The sequence below is a fragment of the Raphanus sativus genome, chromosome 6 (assembly GCF_000801105.2).
Source record: "Raphanus sativus cultivar WK10039 chromosome 6, ASM80110v3, whole genome shotgun sequence".
Taxonomy (NCBI): domain Eukaryota; kingdom Viridiplantae; phylum Streptophyta; class Magnoliopsida; order Brassicales; family Brassicaceae; genus Raphanus; species Raphanus sativus.
This window is the reverse complement of record NC_079516.1, coordinates 39,565,293-39,581,263: the sequence shown is the minus strand read 5'-3', so window position 1 is coordinate 39,581,263 and position 15,971 is coordinate 39,565,293. Positions and strand designations below refer to the sequence as shown.

The 15,971-nt window shown below is 35.7% G+C and overlaps 2 protein-coding genes and 1 pseudogene across 2 annotated transcripts; all 3 read left to right on the top strand.

Moving 5' to 3' along the window:
* Nucleotides 1-3,722: 3,722 nt before the first annotated feature.
* On the top strand, nt 3,723-4,888 carry LOC108807200 (dof zinc finger protein DOF3.4-like). Its single transcript, XM_018579454.2, has one exon. It carries the CDS (start codon nt 3,897-3,899, stop codon nt 4,623-4,625), a length of 729 nt encoding a protein of 242 aa, XP_018434956.1. The 5' UTR covers nt 3,723-3,896; the 3' UTR covers nt 4,626-4,888.
* A 1,731-nt stretch (nt 4,889-6,619) lies between these two features.
* LOC108809606 (RPW8-like protein 3) lies at nt 6,620-7,644 on the top strand. The gene is made up of 2 exons (XM_018581749.2): nt 6,620-7,020; nt 7,126-7,644. Exons 1-2 carry the CDS (start codon nt 6,725-6,727, stop codon nt 7,466-7,468), a joined length of 639 nt encoding a protein of 212 aa, XP_018437251.1. The 5' UTR covers nt 6,620-6,724; the 3' UTR covers nt 7,469-7,644.
* Nucleotides 7,645-11,443: 3,799 nt separating this feature from the next.
* On the top strand, nt 11,444-12,425 carry LOC108809971 (RPW8-like protein 3; annotated as a pseudogene).
* The last annotated feature ends 3,546 nt before the right edge of the window (nt 12,426-15,971 follow it).

Genomic DNA, 15,971 nt, shown 5'->3' with positions numbered 1-15,971 from the left:
TGTTTACGCACCACGTAGTATTTGTATTATTTTACTAAAATATTATTTTTTGTCCCATATATTAACTTTAGATCTCAGACCATCATTATTGGCAGCCCTTAGGGTCAGCTTTTAAAGGAGAGGGAGAGTGGACCGAGGCAAAGAATGAGGAAAAAGCTCCTAAATAAAAACTGGTCTTTGAGTGCCCTTAAGTTTTCATGACCAAAAAAAAAAAAAAGTTAAGGGCTTTTGTCTCTGTCCACCAATAATGATGCTCTCATACTCTTTTTTTTTTTTTTTAATATTAAATATATAAACCCGCTGAACCGGGAAATCAGTTTTGGTTACAAACCCGCTTTGAACAAAATAGCCTAATTAATCCTAAACAAAACTAGCTTCGCCCGCCCACTAAACCCGGCACAATCCGCTAGATAGTCTTCGGGGTCATCAGGAATCGGAAGTCGTTCTCAACCTTCGACAAAGCCACGGAAAAGTGAGGTTCTCCAAGTTTCTTTGGATGCCGGGATTTTCCGTATAGTCTCTGGAGTAGCTGTCTTCCGATGAACTCCACAAAGCTTATAACCTACACCGTCTGTGAAGCGCTCGACGAACAATAGAGGAGTGTTCCGGGAACTTACCACGAATGAACCTGGCTTGAACACAACGTCACGCAACGCTTGAAACGCCTCCTAAACCGAGCAAGCGCTCGCCATTGCCGCCACCATAACACAAAGGCGGGATGGATTCACCACCACTCCTGATCTAGAGTCTCAAAACCTGCAAGGAAGTCAAGCTCGCCACCACATTATTTCAAACGAAAATGGTGTGGTCCTGGGACGGCAAGCTAAGACCACAAGGAGACACCGAGCCAGTTAATGACCCTCCCGAGAACCGACTCGCCAAGTGCGCCCTTTGAGAACCAAAGGAACGAAACCACGCTGCTAGGTCCCAACTCCGGTGTCAATGGAGCGGGCATAAAAACATAAGACCAAAGGAGACAATCAAGAGCAAAAGCCGCAGCCTTTGCAAAAGAAACCAGAGCAGGAGCACGGACGAAGAACTCCGGACGTGAGGGATTTGCGTCAACAAGTCCACAAGAGCCATAGACGACTACTTGATTACAACCCTCCGACGAAATCACGCAAGTCTGAACTGAGAGGTCTGCCAACTCCGCCTGCACACGACCGCTCAAGACATGCTTCCGGCGAGATGAACAACCGGAACACACGTGACTAAGAGGCAGAGGAGAGAGCCCACGACGACACCGCAATGGACCGCAAAACCGCTCCCCTTAGTCTATTGACCACCAAGCCTACATCAGCACAAAGCCACAGTAGACAGAGAAGAAGACAAGCCGCATTCCTCATCACGGAGACAAATCCGAAGCAGATCTAGGAATTGAAAAAGACCTGCTTCAAAACCCAAAAGCCGACCCTTCCACAGAACCGACCGTAGTCGAAGCCACCAACTAGAACCTCGCCTCGAATCCACAAAGCAGCGACCACGCCGGAGTCGGAGCACCTCGCGAGCAGCGCACTTCACCAGAGAGAGCCTCTGTTGCAGATCGGAGAGCATATCGGTAAAAGACGATGGATCCGGAAGAAGAGCAAAAAGCAAACGAGGAAAAAGGGGAGAGGGCACCTCCGGCGTCGGCACGCGCGCGGACGCACCGCCGGACGCCGGAGTTAAAACAGAGGCGCTTGAAGTCGAGAGAGAAGAGAGAGAGAGAGGGAAGAGAGAGAGAGTGCTCTCATAATCTTATTGTCTTGTGCATAGATGTAGTCACGATATAGTCCTCTTGAACGATCAAACTCCAATACAAACGGTTAGTCGACTAACTTAGATTCTGATTCGCTGTCGAATCAAGAAACATCATAAGTTTACAATGTGAATTACACTACGTACGACGTTGCTGACGAAACACGAAAGCAGGGTCCACCGCCACTACCTATGTTGTTAATTAGAAATCCCGCAAACATTTGTAATAAACTTCGAATAAATAAGCGACTTTCAACTGTCTAAATAATTTGAATAACAATTTTGGGAAGAAAAATACGTCCAATAAAAAAAATCTCAAAATAAACAGACAAAATGTAGCACTTTTTCAAAAGGAAAAAACAAACAAAATGTTTTGGCTACTACAGTACTATTGTTTTTTCTTAGACAGCGAACAGTGAAACATGATCAGAATTTTGGATTTTAATTTCGAAAGCTGCGTGATCCCAACAAAGAATAATAATGTAAATCGTCTCATATAAACTATACAATAAATCAAGTTATCTGTTTTTCAAGTTCAAATCCAACGAAAGTTATAGAAAACGTTTCACTTGATTCCAACTTTCTGGAACATCCAAATCTAAGCAAAAAAATGTTCTGGAACACGAATTCAACTCCTTTCATATTGTCGAAGAATCGCGCTTATGATATTGTTTAGTTACATTAAATCAGCCACTCAAATAAAAAAAATTACATTCGCGTATATCTTTACACGTTTACAGATATTATTATTAACTGTAACATGGAAAAAATCAAATATCGAAATTGTGTATTATAACTTTTAAATATTCGAGCACAATATTTAACTACTAATTAAAAATTTATTCATTTAAATAATAATAAAACTTAAGAGATAATAATTGTTGAATTACCGGGAACTGGCTGTACATTGATACACTCAATAGTCTTCCTACCTATGTGTTGCCTACTGCGACCTAACACCACCTCTCTCTATGCATTATCTCCGTATCATTGTGTTCTCTTGTTTTATTCCACATGCATTTGTTTTTCACAAGAGGTAAGTTGTGTCATTATAAAAAAAAGAAGTGTCATTATTATTGGTCTTGTCTGTTGTTTACTAATTTTAAGGCTGTAAACATAAAGGCAGCGCCATGAATCCGTGGCTAAACATTCGCATTATTAGACAAACAAGTACAATAATTGTTTCTTTCTGTGTGTCAAAAATGATTTATAAGATTGGTAAAGAATAAAATACTATACCAATAAAAGATCAGTACTAAAAATATAATGACATTTTCCCGATAATATAAGTAGCAAAGATTGTTGTTCAAAAAAAAAAAGGTAGCAAAGATTCCAGTAAATTCCTGGAATCAGAGCTGCGAATGATCACCTCGCTGAATAAAACACTAATCTCATTTCATTATACCCCAACCTCAAATATGTCAATGAAAACGTTTAGTGTGCTACACTATTCCCTTAATCAATACTACTGTTCGCCATAGTCAAATATTGCGACGATATTTTCATGGCGGCAGTTAAGGTGCAATGTTTTTGTGTGTATTTTCCACTTTTACCCCACAAAGTTTCTAATATCAAACTGTAACTCTTTGTATTAAAAAAAAAGAAAATCAAACTGTAATTCGAGTATTAAATTAGGCTTAACTAAATTTAAAATTCAAAGCTTCTAGTAGACTGATACTATCACTCCATTTCCATCACACTATAAACATTTTAGGTTGTAGAAATTATAAATTTATAATGTAAAGATGTGAGATATTTTTTTTGTTTTATCTCATTATTTCAAACAAACTGATATCTTTGAAAGAAGAGCCACCTATGTAATGAAGTGAGCCGACTCCTAGTGAGGAAACAGAGCCATCAGTGTTCATAACTATCAATAGCCGACTCAACTATTCCGAGAAAAAACCCATAAAAAGACAAAATTTTAAAGACGAGAGAGAGAGAGAGAGAGAGAGAGGGCGTGGCCTCAAATCAACCCAACACCCTCTGTAAAAAAAGCCTGACTTGCTTCTCCCATACCCCCCATTTACTCTATCTGCGCATGTTTTCTCCATATAAACTCCACAAACCTCACTAAAGTTCCAACCTTTCAGACCAAAACAACAAAACAAAGAAAAGCTTTCCTTCTCCCGCGTATTCTTCTTCTTCCACACACCACCATGATGATGTCTGACTCCGGCGAATCACGACAGATAGCGACGAGATCACCTCACGGTGTAATAACGGGGCTTCCTCCTCCGACCACCACCACCGAGCAGCAAGAGCAACTCCCTTGTCCTCGCTGCGAGTCAACCAACACTAAGTTCTGTTACTACAACAACTACAACTTCTCTCAGCCTCGCCACTTCTGCAAATCCTGTCGCCGTTACTGGACTCACGGCGGAACTCTCCGCGACATTCCCGTCGGCGGCGGTACTCGCAAATCCGCCAAACGCTCCCGCACTTGCCCCTCCTCCACCTCCTCCTCCTCCTCCCGTGATGTTCCGTTACAAGCGACGCCTGTTCTCTTCCCTCACTCCTCGAACCCTAACGGCGTTAGCCGCGCCGTAACGGCTCAACTCGAAAACGACGGAAAGGGAAGCGCTCTGTCTCTCTCCGGCGGTTTCACCTCTCTCCTGAACCAGAACACGGCTCACGGGACCGGGTCGGACCTCGGAATCGGCGGGTTCGGAATCGGGCACGGGTCGGGTTTCGACGACGTCAGCTTCGGACTCGGGAGAGCGGTGTGGCCGTTTTCGGGTGATTCCGCGGCGGCGAATGTGGGGAGCAACGGGGTTGCTGCGGTACCGTCCACGTGGCAGTTCGAGGGTTTAGAGAGCAGCAACGCCGGCGAGTACTTTGCGTGGCCGGATCTCTCCATCACTACACCCGGGAACCCGCTCAAATGAATGAGACCTTTTTTTTCATAAAGCAGCTTCTGTCTTTACGAGAGGGTTTCGATATCTTTTAGTGATCTTTTTTTTACTCTTTTAGTGTTGTGTCCGGCCTTTTTTAGAGCTTGTGTAATGAAACTAGAAAAGAGTGGAAGTTTGTGTTTTTTCTTTTCTGTTTGGGTCTAAGGATCTTTTTTACCTTGTTACTTTCTACTCTGTTATTACAGTTCTTGCACAAGTGGTTTAGAGTGGAAATGAGGATGCCTTTTAGAACGACTCTTATTAGGAACAGTTGTCTTGTTCAATGAATGATATGATCTGAACAACATATTAGACATGTGTGTTGTTGTTGTTCATTTTAATCCTTCCCAGAAGCTAATCCTCTTTATCTTCCATTTCCATATCTGCAACATCCTCTCTCCTTTCCCTTTCACCACATAAAGAGTGAATAAAAGAATGTGTTAATACTCTACAAGATTTTCATATCCTTTAGTTTCCTTAGAGGACAAGTTTCGAACTGTTTTTGCAGTGGATCGCAACAGCAATGGATCTGTCTCTAATAGACTTCTACCAATCTAGTTACTGTGGAGGCTACAGAAAATAGAAAATGACTTTTTTTTTCAGAGGAAACAGATCAGTGAGGAAAAATAATTCAGACAAGCATCAGAAGTCGTTCATGAATGGCTTGATCATTTAATTTGTACTGGCGATCAAGCTCAACGTGTCACAGCAACTAGTAATCATTACACCAACGTGAGATGGCAAAGACCACAAACCGGATGTGTTAATTATTGAGATTAATCACTTCGTCTTATGTTACTAGCATATATCAAATTTTCCATCCCAAGTATCAGGAGTGTATATTATTTGTTATTGCATAATTCAGCTGTTAAGCTACATCTGGAGAAACTCTTTCCATACAACTCAACAGCTCTTCTACGACGGTTATACTAACTATGCTACTATAAAACCAGCACTTAATATAATCACCTCACTGAACTTCTCTTATATTGAATAATAAACATTTTGGATCATGCACCTCAACCGAACAACCAGAAAATTCTCATGAAAATGTGGCTGGGAGAACTTGGCAATTCATAGTCGCCTGATCAAAAGGAATTTAGTGATCTTCCGACGTTGAAGCTTGAAGACACTGTAACACTTCAAACTTAGGATTGGTGCATTTCAAGTATTTTCCCTCAATCTATATGGGCCTTAAAGTCCATATAGTAACTTAAAACGCCAACCAGAATGTTCAAACAATTTAAATACGTGCTTACTAACGCCGATCACACGCTTACACTATATAAATTATGTAGATACGTGCGTTTAGTTGCAAACAAGAGAAGAATCAAAGAGTTAAATCATGATGCGGATATTCAAATCAATTAATCAATGGGATATCAAAGAACTCATGGCCAATATGTCCGAAATGAACTCTAACTTCATTGCTTCAACCAACGTATTGTCCATGTTTCAAGAAAAACCATAGCATATCAAATAGTACTGATCGAAATATAGTCGAAGCGTTTTGTTTTGGAAGTGATGATTCTCGATTACCAGCTGTGACAAGCAAATAAAATGAATGATCAAATGTAATTCGGTGAAAAATATTTGATTTAAAAAAGTAGATTCGAAATGGATCATTTACACAAATAACTTGCAGAATTCCCTTTTATTTCGTCAAATCCAATGTCATCTAATTTGTATAATATGTGGCAATAGGGATTAAACAAAGAGAAGTTGGAAGTTAGAAGTTAGAACTAGTGTTGTTTTGAATAAATTTTCTAAACTATAAGCTTTTTGTATGTTTATTTTTTGCAAGTCAAGAATATATTCTAAACATACAAAGTCAATCATTGAGATTGATTCTCTTCCCTTCTGCAGAATTAAATGATCACAACTTGCACATAGATCCAATTAACTCCTTTCACATAGAAAAGAAAGAGTCTCGACCAATACTAAGTCAAAGTCAATGTTGTCTCTTATCCTCATATACTTCCTACTTCCAACACAACTCATTTTATCAATAAAAGAGAAGTCTTCCTCTGTTCTATGTACATACATTCAACTCAAGAGCTAGTTCCTCTCTCCTCCTCATTATTCTCAAGAAAATGCCGATTGGTGAGGTTATGATAGGAGCTGCTCTTGGAATTACTCTCCAAGTGCTTTATGAAGCCATCATAAAAGCAAAAGATAAATCTTTAGCCACAAAATGTATCTTGGGCCGCCTCGGGGCTACAATCTCCAGGATCACTCCCTTGGTGGTTCATGTCGATAAGATCAGCGAAAAAGTAGAATATTCTCAGAGGAAAGTCATTGAAGATCTCAAGCGTCTTCTTGAAAAGGCTGTTTTTCTTGTTGAGGCTTATGCAGAACTCAGACGGAGAAACCTACACAAGAAGCATAGGTTTGTATAGTTTATATAATACATGAAATGCTTGAAAAGTCTTTTTGATTTCTTAAAATGTTTTCTTTTTGGTTTATATAATATATATGTGTTGTTGATATCTAGGTACAAGAGTAGAATCAAAGAGTTAGAAGCTTCATTAAGATGGATGGTAGATGTGGATGTTCAAGTCGACCAATGTCTAGATATCAAAGAACTCATGGCCAAGATGTCTGAAATGAACACTAAACTCGACAAGATCACGTGTCAACCAACTGATTGTAACTGTTTCAAGAGCAATGATAGCACATCACCAGTGATATCACAAACTAGTAATCAAAATATACTCGAAGCAACAGACGGATCTTCAGAGGAAAATGAAGAAGAAAGCTCAAGGATTGATATCCACCTTCGATGGAGTTCAAGAAAAAAAGCTAAAGATCGTGAGATCCGATTCGTGGTTAAGTGATGTCTTAAGCAACAAGTAAAATGAATGCTCAAATGTGAAATAGGATTATCTTTTTTTTTTTAATGTTGTTGTGAGGAATGGAAATGGAATCATGTACACAATTGTTGACTTATTCTTGGGTTCACTCCCTAGGGTGAACCTCTAGGTTCACCAACCAGTAGTGTTTGAGTATTTGATATTTGATATCTTTAAACATAATTGAATTTCTAAATTAGATTAAAATAAAAAATACATAAAAATAGTAATAATTACAATAAATAAATAAATTAATATTATCAAGTCTTCACTAAAATACTAAATCCTATACTCTAAATCCTAAAACATATACCCTAAATCCTAAACCCAAAAAATTTAGGTAAACCTAAGCCTTTTGATAAATCCTAAACCCTAAATCATAAATATTAAAAACTAAATCATAAAAAACACTAAACCCTAAATTCTAATCAGTAAACCCTAAACCCTTGGGTAAACCCCAGACCCTTGGATAATTCATGAACCTGTAGGTTCACCGACCAATATATAATGTTTGAGTTTATGATTTATCCAAGGGTTCAGGATTTACCCAAGGGTTTAGGATTTAGTGATTAGGATTTAGGGTTTAGTGTTATTATGATTTAGTTTTTAATATTTGTGATTTAGGGTTTACGATTATCAAAAGGCTCAGGTAAATTTTTGGGTTTAAGATTTACCTAAAATTTTAGGGTTTAGGATTTAGGGTATAGGGTTTAGTATTTTATTAAAAGCTTAATAATATTAATTTATTTATTTTTGTAACTACTACTATTTTTTATGTATTTATATTTGTTATTTTAAAAATATAATATAGTTTTGAAATTAAATTTTGTTTCCTTTTTTAAAAGATATCAAATACTCAAACACTATTGGTTGGTGAACCTAGAGGTTCATCCTAGGGGGTGAACCTAAGAATAACTCCACAAATAATATGTAAAATGTAGAATTCGTTTTTGTTCTCAAATCTAAGAGGGATGTATTGAATCTAAAATTTGAAGTGATTTGATTTTTAATGAGTTTTTAAATGATTGCAGGAGAATTAGAGAATTTGATGTGATTTTTGTTAAAACACTCTAGAATCTCATTTAAAACAGTGAGATTTATATTTTTATTTTTATAACTAAGGAACTCCCCTCAAACACTATAGAAACACTTAAATAATTCTAAAATCTCTAACTTAAATTTTGTTCAATAACAGTTGATTTCAGAGTGTTTTATAAAATGTCAAGTTTAATAACACTAGATTCTAAAGTGTTTTTTAAAATCCATGTTTAAATAACAGTGGATTTGTCATTTTAATACAAATCACTCTAAACCCTTAATTGAATACACCCCTCAATGTCAAGTGTATTACAAAATTTACCAATAAGGAATTTTATAAATGAAGGATGTGAGAGGAATTATATATATATATATATCACAATTTTTCGTTGCTCTGGCTTTTGCAACTGACTACTCATTCTGTTGTTATCATTATTTCCGGATTATACTAGTCTTCAGTGCGGAGGAATTAATCAAACGAGCATCAGAAGACCGTTCATGAATGGCTAAAGGATTTGTATCTGGCGATCAAGATAAACGTGTCGCAACACACAAATAGTAATCATATACACCAAGTTTGATGGCAACGACCACATGCAGGTGGTTGATCCTTGCTGTGGTTAATCATTTTCTCTTATGTTACTAGTATATATTTCATGAAGATTCCATGACGTAGTGATCCTGCTTGGAGATTGATTAGGAAGTCAAATTCAGAAACGTAGCTGCTACAGAAGTGTTTAACTTAACCTCTTAGTTGAGATTCTCTGAGACAGAAGGATCATATGCCAACACAAAGAAGTCTCCTTGGTTTCTGAGACAAGTGAAGCTAACATGAGTTTTTTTTCTCTAGAGAGATCCTACATTCTTGGCTGGTGCAGGAGCTACCAAAATCAAAGAGCATTATGTTCTTGACTCCACAATCCATATTTGAAAGGTATAAGATACTCTGGTTAAGCTAATGTGAAACTGCACCCATCCAAATACAGTATAAGCAATGTAATGTAGAATATTAAGAATCGTAATAAGTCAAAAGCATTCGTCTGATAGCTTTGATAGATTCTCCTCTTTCTGCCCTTTTTTCCTGTGACCTTGCTTCCGTCTTGTTGGAGAGAAGATTCTACATTGAAAATATGAAAGGAATATTAGTAATATATAAGAGATTTGGACCAGTAATCCACTAATTGCCAATTAGTTTTAAGTTGGAAACCCAAAAAACTTATCACGGTATTAGAGCGAACCTAACACCCTGACCCATTAATCTGGCCCGGACAATGACCCGATCAACCCATTAGTTGATGACCCACAGTTCCACCGAAATTGCTTAAAAATAAAAAATATTATCTTAGAGGGGATATGTTGGATTCTGCGAGATTAATGGTTATACACACCATTATCTCGAGTGAGGGTGTTGGAGAGACAATGCTTTTTATTTTTTAGCAATCTCGGTGGGTCTAAGGATCTTTTTACCTTGTATACTTTCTACTCTTTCTTGCACAAGTGGTTTAGAATGGAAATGAGGATGCCTGTTTAGAACAACTCTTATTAGGAACAGTTGTCTTGTTCAATGAATGATATGATCTGAGCAACATATTAGACATGTGTGTCGTTGTTCCTCTTAATCCTTCCTAGAAGCTAATCCTCTTTATCTTCCATCTCATCTCTGCAACATCCTCTCATTTCCCTTTCACCACATAAATAGTGAATAAAAGAATGTGTGAATATACTGATTTTCTGATCCTTTAGTTTCCTTGGAGGACAAGTTTCGAACTGTTTTTGCAATGCATCGCAACAGCAATGGATCAATCTCCAATATACTTCTACAATCTAGTTACTGTGGAGGCTACAGAAAATAGAAAATGACTTTTTTTCAGAGGAAACAGATCAGTGAGGAAAAATAATTCAGACAAGCATCAGAAGTCGTTCATGAATGGCTTGATCATTTAATTTGTACTGGCGATCAAGCTCAACGTGCCACAGCAACGTGCCATATACACCAAGGTGAGATGGCAAAGAAAACAAACCGGATGTGTTAATCCTTGCTGAGATTAATTACTTCGTCTTATGTTACTGGCATATATCAAATTTTCCATCCCAAGTATCAGGAGTGTATATGATTTGTTATTGCATAATTCAGCTGTTAAACTACATCTGGAGAAACTCTTTCCATACAACTCAACAGCTCTTCTACGACGGTTATACTAACTTTGCTTCTATAAAACTCAGCATTTCCTATATGATCCTAAATGTTTATTATTCAAAGAACTCATGGCCAATATGCCCGAAATGAACTCTAACTTCATGCTTCAACCGACGTATTGTCCATGTTTCAAGAAAAATCATAGCATATCAAATAGTACACTAGTACTGATCGAAATATAGTCGAAGCGTTTAGTTTTGAAGTGGTGATTCTCGATTACCAGCTGTGACAAGCAAATAAAATGAATGATCAAGTGTAATTCGATGAAAAAGATTTAATTTAAAATGTAGATTCGAAATGGATCATTTACACAAATAACTTGCAGAATTCCCTTTTATTTCGTCAAATCCAATGTCATCTAATTTGTATAATATGTGGCAATAGGGATTAAACAAAGAGAAGTTAGAAGTTAGAAGTTAGAACTAGTGTTGTTTTGAATTAATTTTCTAAATTATAAGCATTTTGTATGTTTCTTTTTTTTTGCAAGTCAAGAAAATATTCTAACATAACAAAGTCAATCATTGAGATTGATTCTCTTCCCTTCTGCAGAATTAAATGATCACAACTTGCACATATATCCAATTAACTCCTTTCACGTAGAAAAGAAAGAGTCTCGACCAATACTAAGTCAAAGTCAATGTTGTCTCTTATCCTCGTATAATTCCTACTTCCAACACAACTCATTTTATCTATAAAAGAGAAGTCTTCCATTGTTTCTATGTACATACATTCACCTCAAGAGCTAGTTCCTCTCTCCTCCTCATTATTCTCAAGAAAATGCCGATTGGTGAGGTTATTGTAGGGGCTGCTCTTGCAATTACTCTCCAAGTGCTTCATGAAGCCATCATAAAAGCAAAAGATAAATCTTTAACCACAAAATGTATCTTGGACCGTCTCTGTGCTACAATCTCCAGGATCACTCCCTTGGTGGTTCATGTCGATAAGATCAGCGAAAAAGTAGAATATTCTCAGAGGAAAGTCATTGAAGATCTCAAGCGTCTTCTTGAAAAGGCTGTTTGTCTTGTTGAAGCTTATGCAGAACTCAGACACAGAAACGTACGCAAGAAGTATAGGTTTGTATAGTTTATATAATACATGAAATGCTTGAAAAGTCATTGTGATTTCTTTTTTTTTGGTCAAAGTCTTTGTGATTTCTTAAAATGTTTTTTTTGGTTTATATAATATATGTGTTGTTGATATCTAGGTACAAGAGTAGAATCAAAGAGTTAGAAGCTTCATTAAGATGGATGGTAGATGTGGAAGTTCAAGTCGACCAATGGCTAGATATCAAAGAACTCATGGCCAAGATGTCTGAAATGAACACTAAACTCGACAAGATCACGTGTCAACCAACTGATGATTGTAACTGTTTCAAGAGCAATGATAGCACATCACCAGTGATATCACAAAGTAGTAATCAAAATATACTCGAAGCAACAGACGGATCTTCAGAGGAAAATGAAGAAGAAAGCCCAAAGAGTTCAAGAAAAGGAGCTAAAGATCCGATTCATGGTCAAGTGATGTCTTAAGCAACAAGTAAAATGAATGGTCAAATGTGAAATAGGATTATCTTTTTTTTTTAATGTTGTTGTGAGTAATGGAAATGGAATCATGTACACAAATAATGTTTAGAAATGTAGAATTCGTTTTTTCTCAAACCTAAATGTCAATTGTATTACAAAATTTACCAATAAGGAACTTTATAAATAAAGGATGCGAGAGGAAATATATATATTTCACAATATTTCGTTGCTCTGGCTTTTGAAACTGACTACTCATTCTGTTATCCGTTGGTGTAAATACGGATCTTTTACCTTGTTACTTTCTACTCTGTTATTACAGTTCTTGCACAAATGATTTTAGATTGGAAATGAGGATGCTTCTTTAGAACAACTCTTGTTCTAAACAGATAAGTGCTGTAAGGAATAGATCTTGTTCAATAAATGATGATCTTGTTATTCATCTTCTCGTTTGAATTATTTCCGGATTATACCAGTCTTCAGGAGGAGTTAATCAAACGAGCATCAGAGGACCGTTCATGAATGGCTAAAGGATTTGTATTTGGCGATCAAGCTCAACGGGTCTCAACACACAAATAGTAATCATATACACCAAGTTTTATGGCAACGACCCACATACAGGATGGTTAATCAATGCTGAGGTTAATCATTTTCCCTTATGTTACTAGTATATTTCATGAAGATTCCATGACGTAGTGATCCTGCTTGGACATTGATTAGGAAGTCAAATTCAGCAACGTAGCTGCTACAGAAGTGTTTAACTTAACCTCTTAGTTGAGATTCTCTGAGACAGAAGGATCATATGCCAACACAAAGAAGTCTCCTTGGTTTCTGAGACAAGTGAAGCTAACATGAGTTCTGTTTCTCTAGAGAGATCCTACATTCTTGTCTGGTGCAGGAGCTACCAAAATCAAAGAGCATTATGTTCTTGACACCACAATCCAAATCTGAAAGGTATAAGATAAGTCAAAAGCATTCGTCTGATAGCTCTGTTAGATTCTCCTCTTTCTGCCCTTTTTTCCTGTGACCTTGCTTCCATCTTGGTATTTAGGTCTGGGCATAAAATTCGGAACCCGAAATTCGAACCGAACCCGAACCAGAAAACCCGACCCGTTATCCAACCCGAAATATAAAAATATCCAAACGGGTCTTGTAGGATGGAACAAAAAATATCTGAACCTGAAGTACTATTAACCGAACCCGAACAGGTAACCCGAAAAATCTGAAACTAACCGAACCCGAACAGGTAACCCGAAATATCTGAAACTAATAGTTAATATAAATATTTTGAAATATATATAAGTATTTAAATTATTAAATTCAATATTTATGGTAATATGATATATAATAATAAATATTAAAAATTATTAATGCTTTAAGTACACAATTAGTTATAGATATATAGTTTATAATTTGCTCATTGAAATAACAAATCTACTCTGTATAAGGTAATATATATTGTTTATAAATGATGTTTTTTTCATACTTGATCTAATATTTTATTATTATTTTATAATTTTATGTGTAAGAGATTAATTTTTATTTAATTTAGGTGTTTGTTTTTATGTTTTGCTTTAAGTTTTTTTTTTTTTTGGTTATATCCGAACCGAACAGATATAACCCGAATCCGAATGATATATGGTTACTTTATGATTTTAGGAAGCAATATAATTCTGAACCGAACCCGAAGTGTTATTACCTGAACCCGATCCGTACTAATAAAATTTTAGTATGAGATCTAGAGACGTAAACCCGAAAATCCGAAAAACCCGATTCGAACACCAACGGATACCCCAACGCTCAAGCCTATTGGTATTGGTGTTGTTAGAATCTTGAATAATTCAAAGCAGTCAAAACTAAAAGTCTAACTTTACATACCTTGCATCTAGGATCTTAGTCACACCCTCTTCTTTTCTCCGGGTATCGACTTCTAGTTTGATAATTGTTTTATCATTTCTTCATTTATCCATTTTTGCTCATGAACAAAGCCGTTTCGTAATTCATTGCTGCAGGCTTCGACCTTCCTCTTTCTATCTTCGGATTCCAGAACCTTGTCTCTATTTCATCGTTCCTGGCTTCCTCTTCTCTGCCAATGCAAACTTTCACAAGAAAAAGATAGCGCTGGTATTGTGGTGTTTTAATATCTCTTCATGCGTTGCATATTTATATTAAAATTTAGGAGCAAGACATTCACAAATAGAATGTTTCCATTTCAAAGACGTGCATATGGTAAATGTAGATATCGCCAATTGCTGGTAATACATTATATAAAGCCTAAGTTACAAAAAAAAAAAAAATACATTATATATGTGGTAGTTGTGCTTTAACAAATGTTTCTGTAAAAATGCTATAGATCGTCTTCCACACGTAGAAAAATTGGTTATGGCCAACTTGAAATATATATTAAACAAGTTGCGTCATTCGGTCTTCGTAACGGTATACAGTCTCTAGACCATTTAACAAAAGCATGACTACCATCGGCAATCATAATATTGTCGTTGGTAGCGGTTGATAGCGTTCCAAACTAATCATATAAACTGTTATAAATTATTTTAAACTACTTCGAACTTCTTAAAATCAAAAGTTGGTTCTGGCTAGTGTTTGCGGTTGAGAACGATTACGGAAAGATAAATAAATATAAAATTACTTTTTGAAAATAATTTTACATTTTAAATAAAAAATAAAAAATGGAATTAGTATAAATATAAATATATACACATTTATGTATAAACTTAAATTCACAAATAGTACAATAATTTGTTTTATAAAAACTTTATACTAGCTATTCACTAGAATTTTTTAAAAACAAATATACATACATATATAAAGATATACACATATATAAAACAAAACAAAATATTATTTTAAAAGTTTTAATATAATTTTTCAAAAAGTTACTAAAGTTATAACTTTCAACTAATTATAAAAACTAAATAAACAAATAAAATATTATTATTTATATTTTATTAATAATTATTATATTTTATCACAATACTATATTTTTATATTTTTATAATGTTATAATATTTTATATTGATAATTTAGTATCTGCAATATCTAATAATCAACTAGTCATAAATATCCCGTAAACGCAACAATTTTTAAACGTTGTGTCATTCGTACAAAACGCTAAATAACGTTTGGAATCGCAACAATCTGCATCCGTAAACTCCTGCATCTGCAACCACAACCTAAGTATATTTTATTTAACGAGGACTTAGGAAGATTTGCAATTGTTTTAGTTTACCGTCATTTCCCTCACAAATAAACAAGTTGCAAAAGAAAATAAAAAGAACGAACGCCTGCAAGGTCTGATACTCGCTGTACAAGACAAACAAATAAAATAAGAGAAAAAAAACTATGAAGATTTGAAGAAATATAAAGAAAACAAGGAAATGTTGTCTACTGATTTGATGCTTAAACTCCATCATACATTTAGTCAAAAAAAAACTCCATTCATACATTGCTAATAAAATACAAACTAGAGTAGAAAAGAAAGAGAGGAGAAACAATTGTTTCTCTGAGATAACTTTTTCTACAGCTGTCATTTATAAAGTGGAAGCTATTATTTTTGTGTCAAAATGTTTCATAATGTCCCTCGTAATTATCCAAGCAAATTGTAAATTGATGTCGCTTTATTTTGTTATTTCATGTGTCTTAGAAATAGGAGTTAATGGGTCTTGAATTTTGATAGAAAGTTAAAATTTGAAGTCTTTAAACTTTAGAGCATATA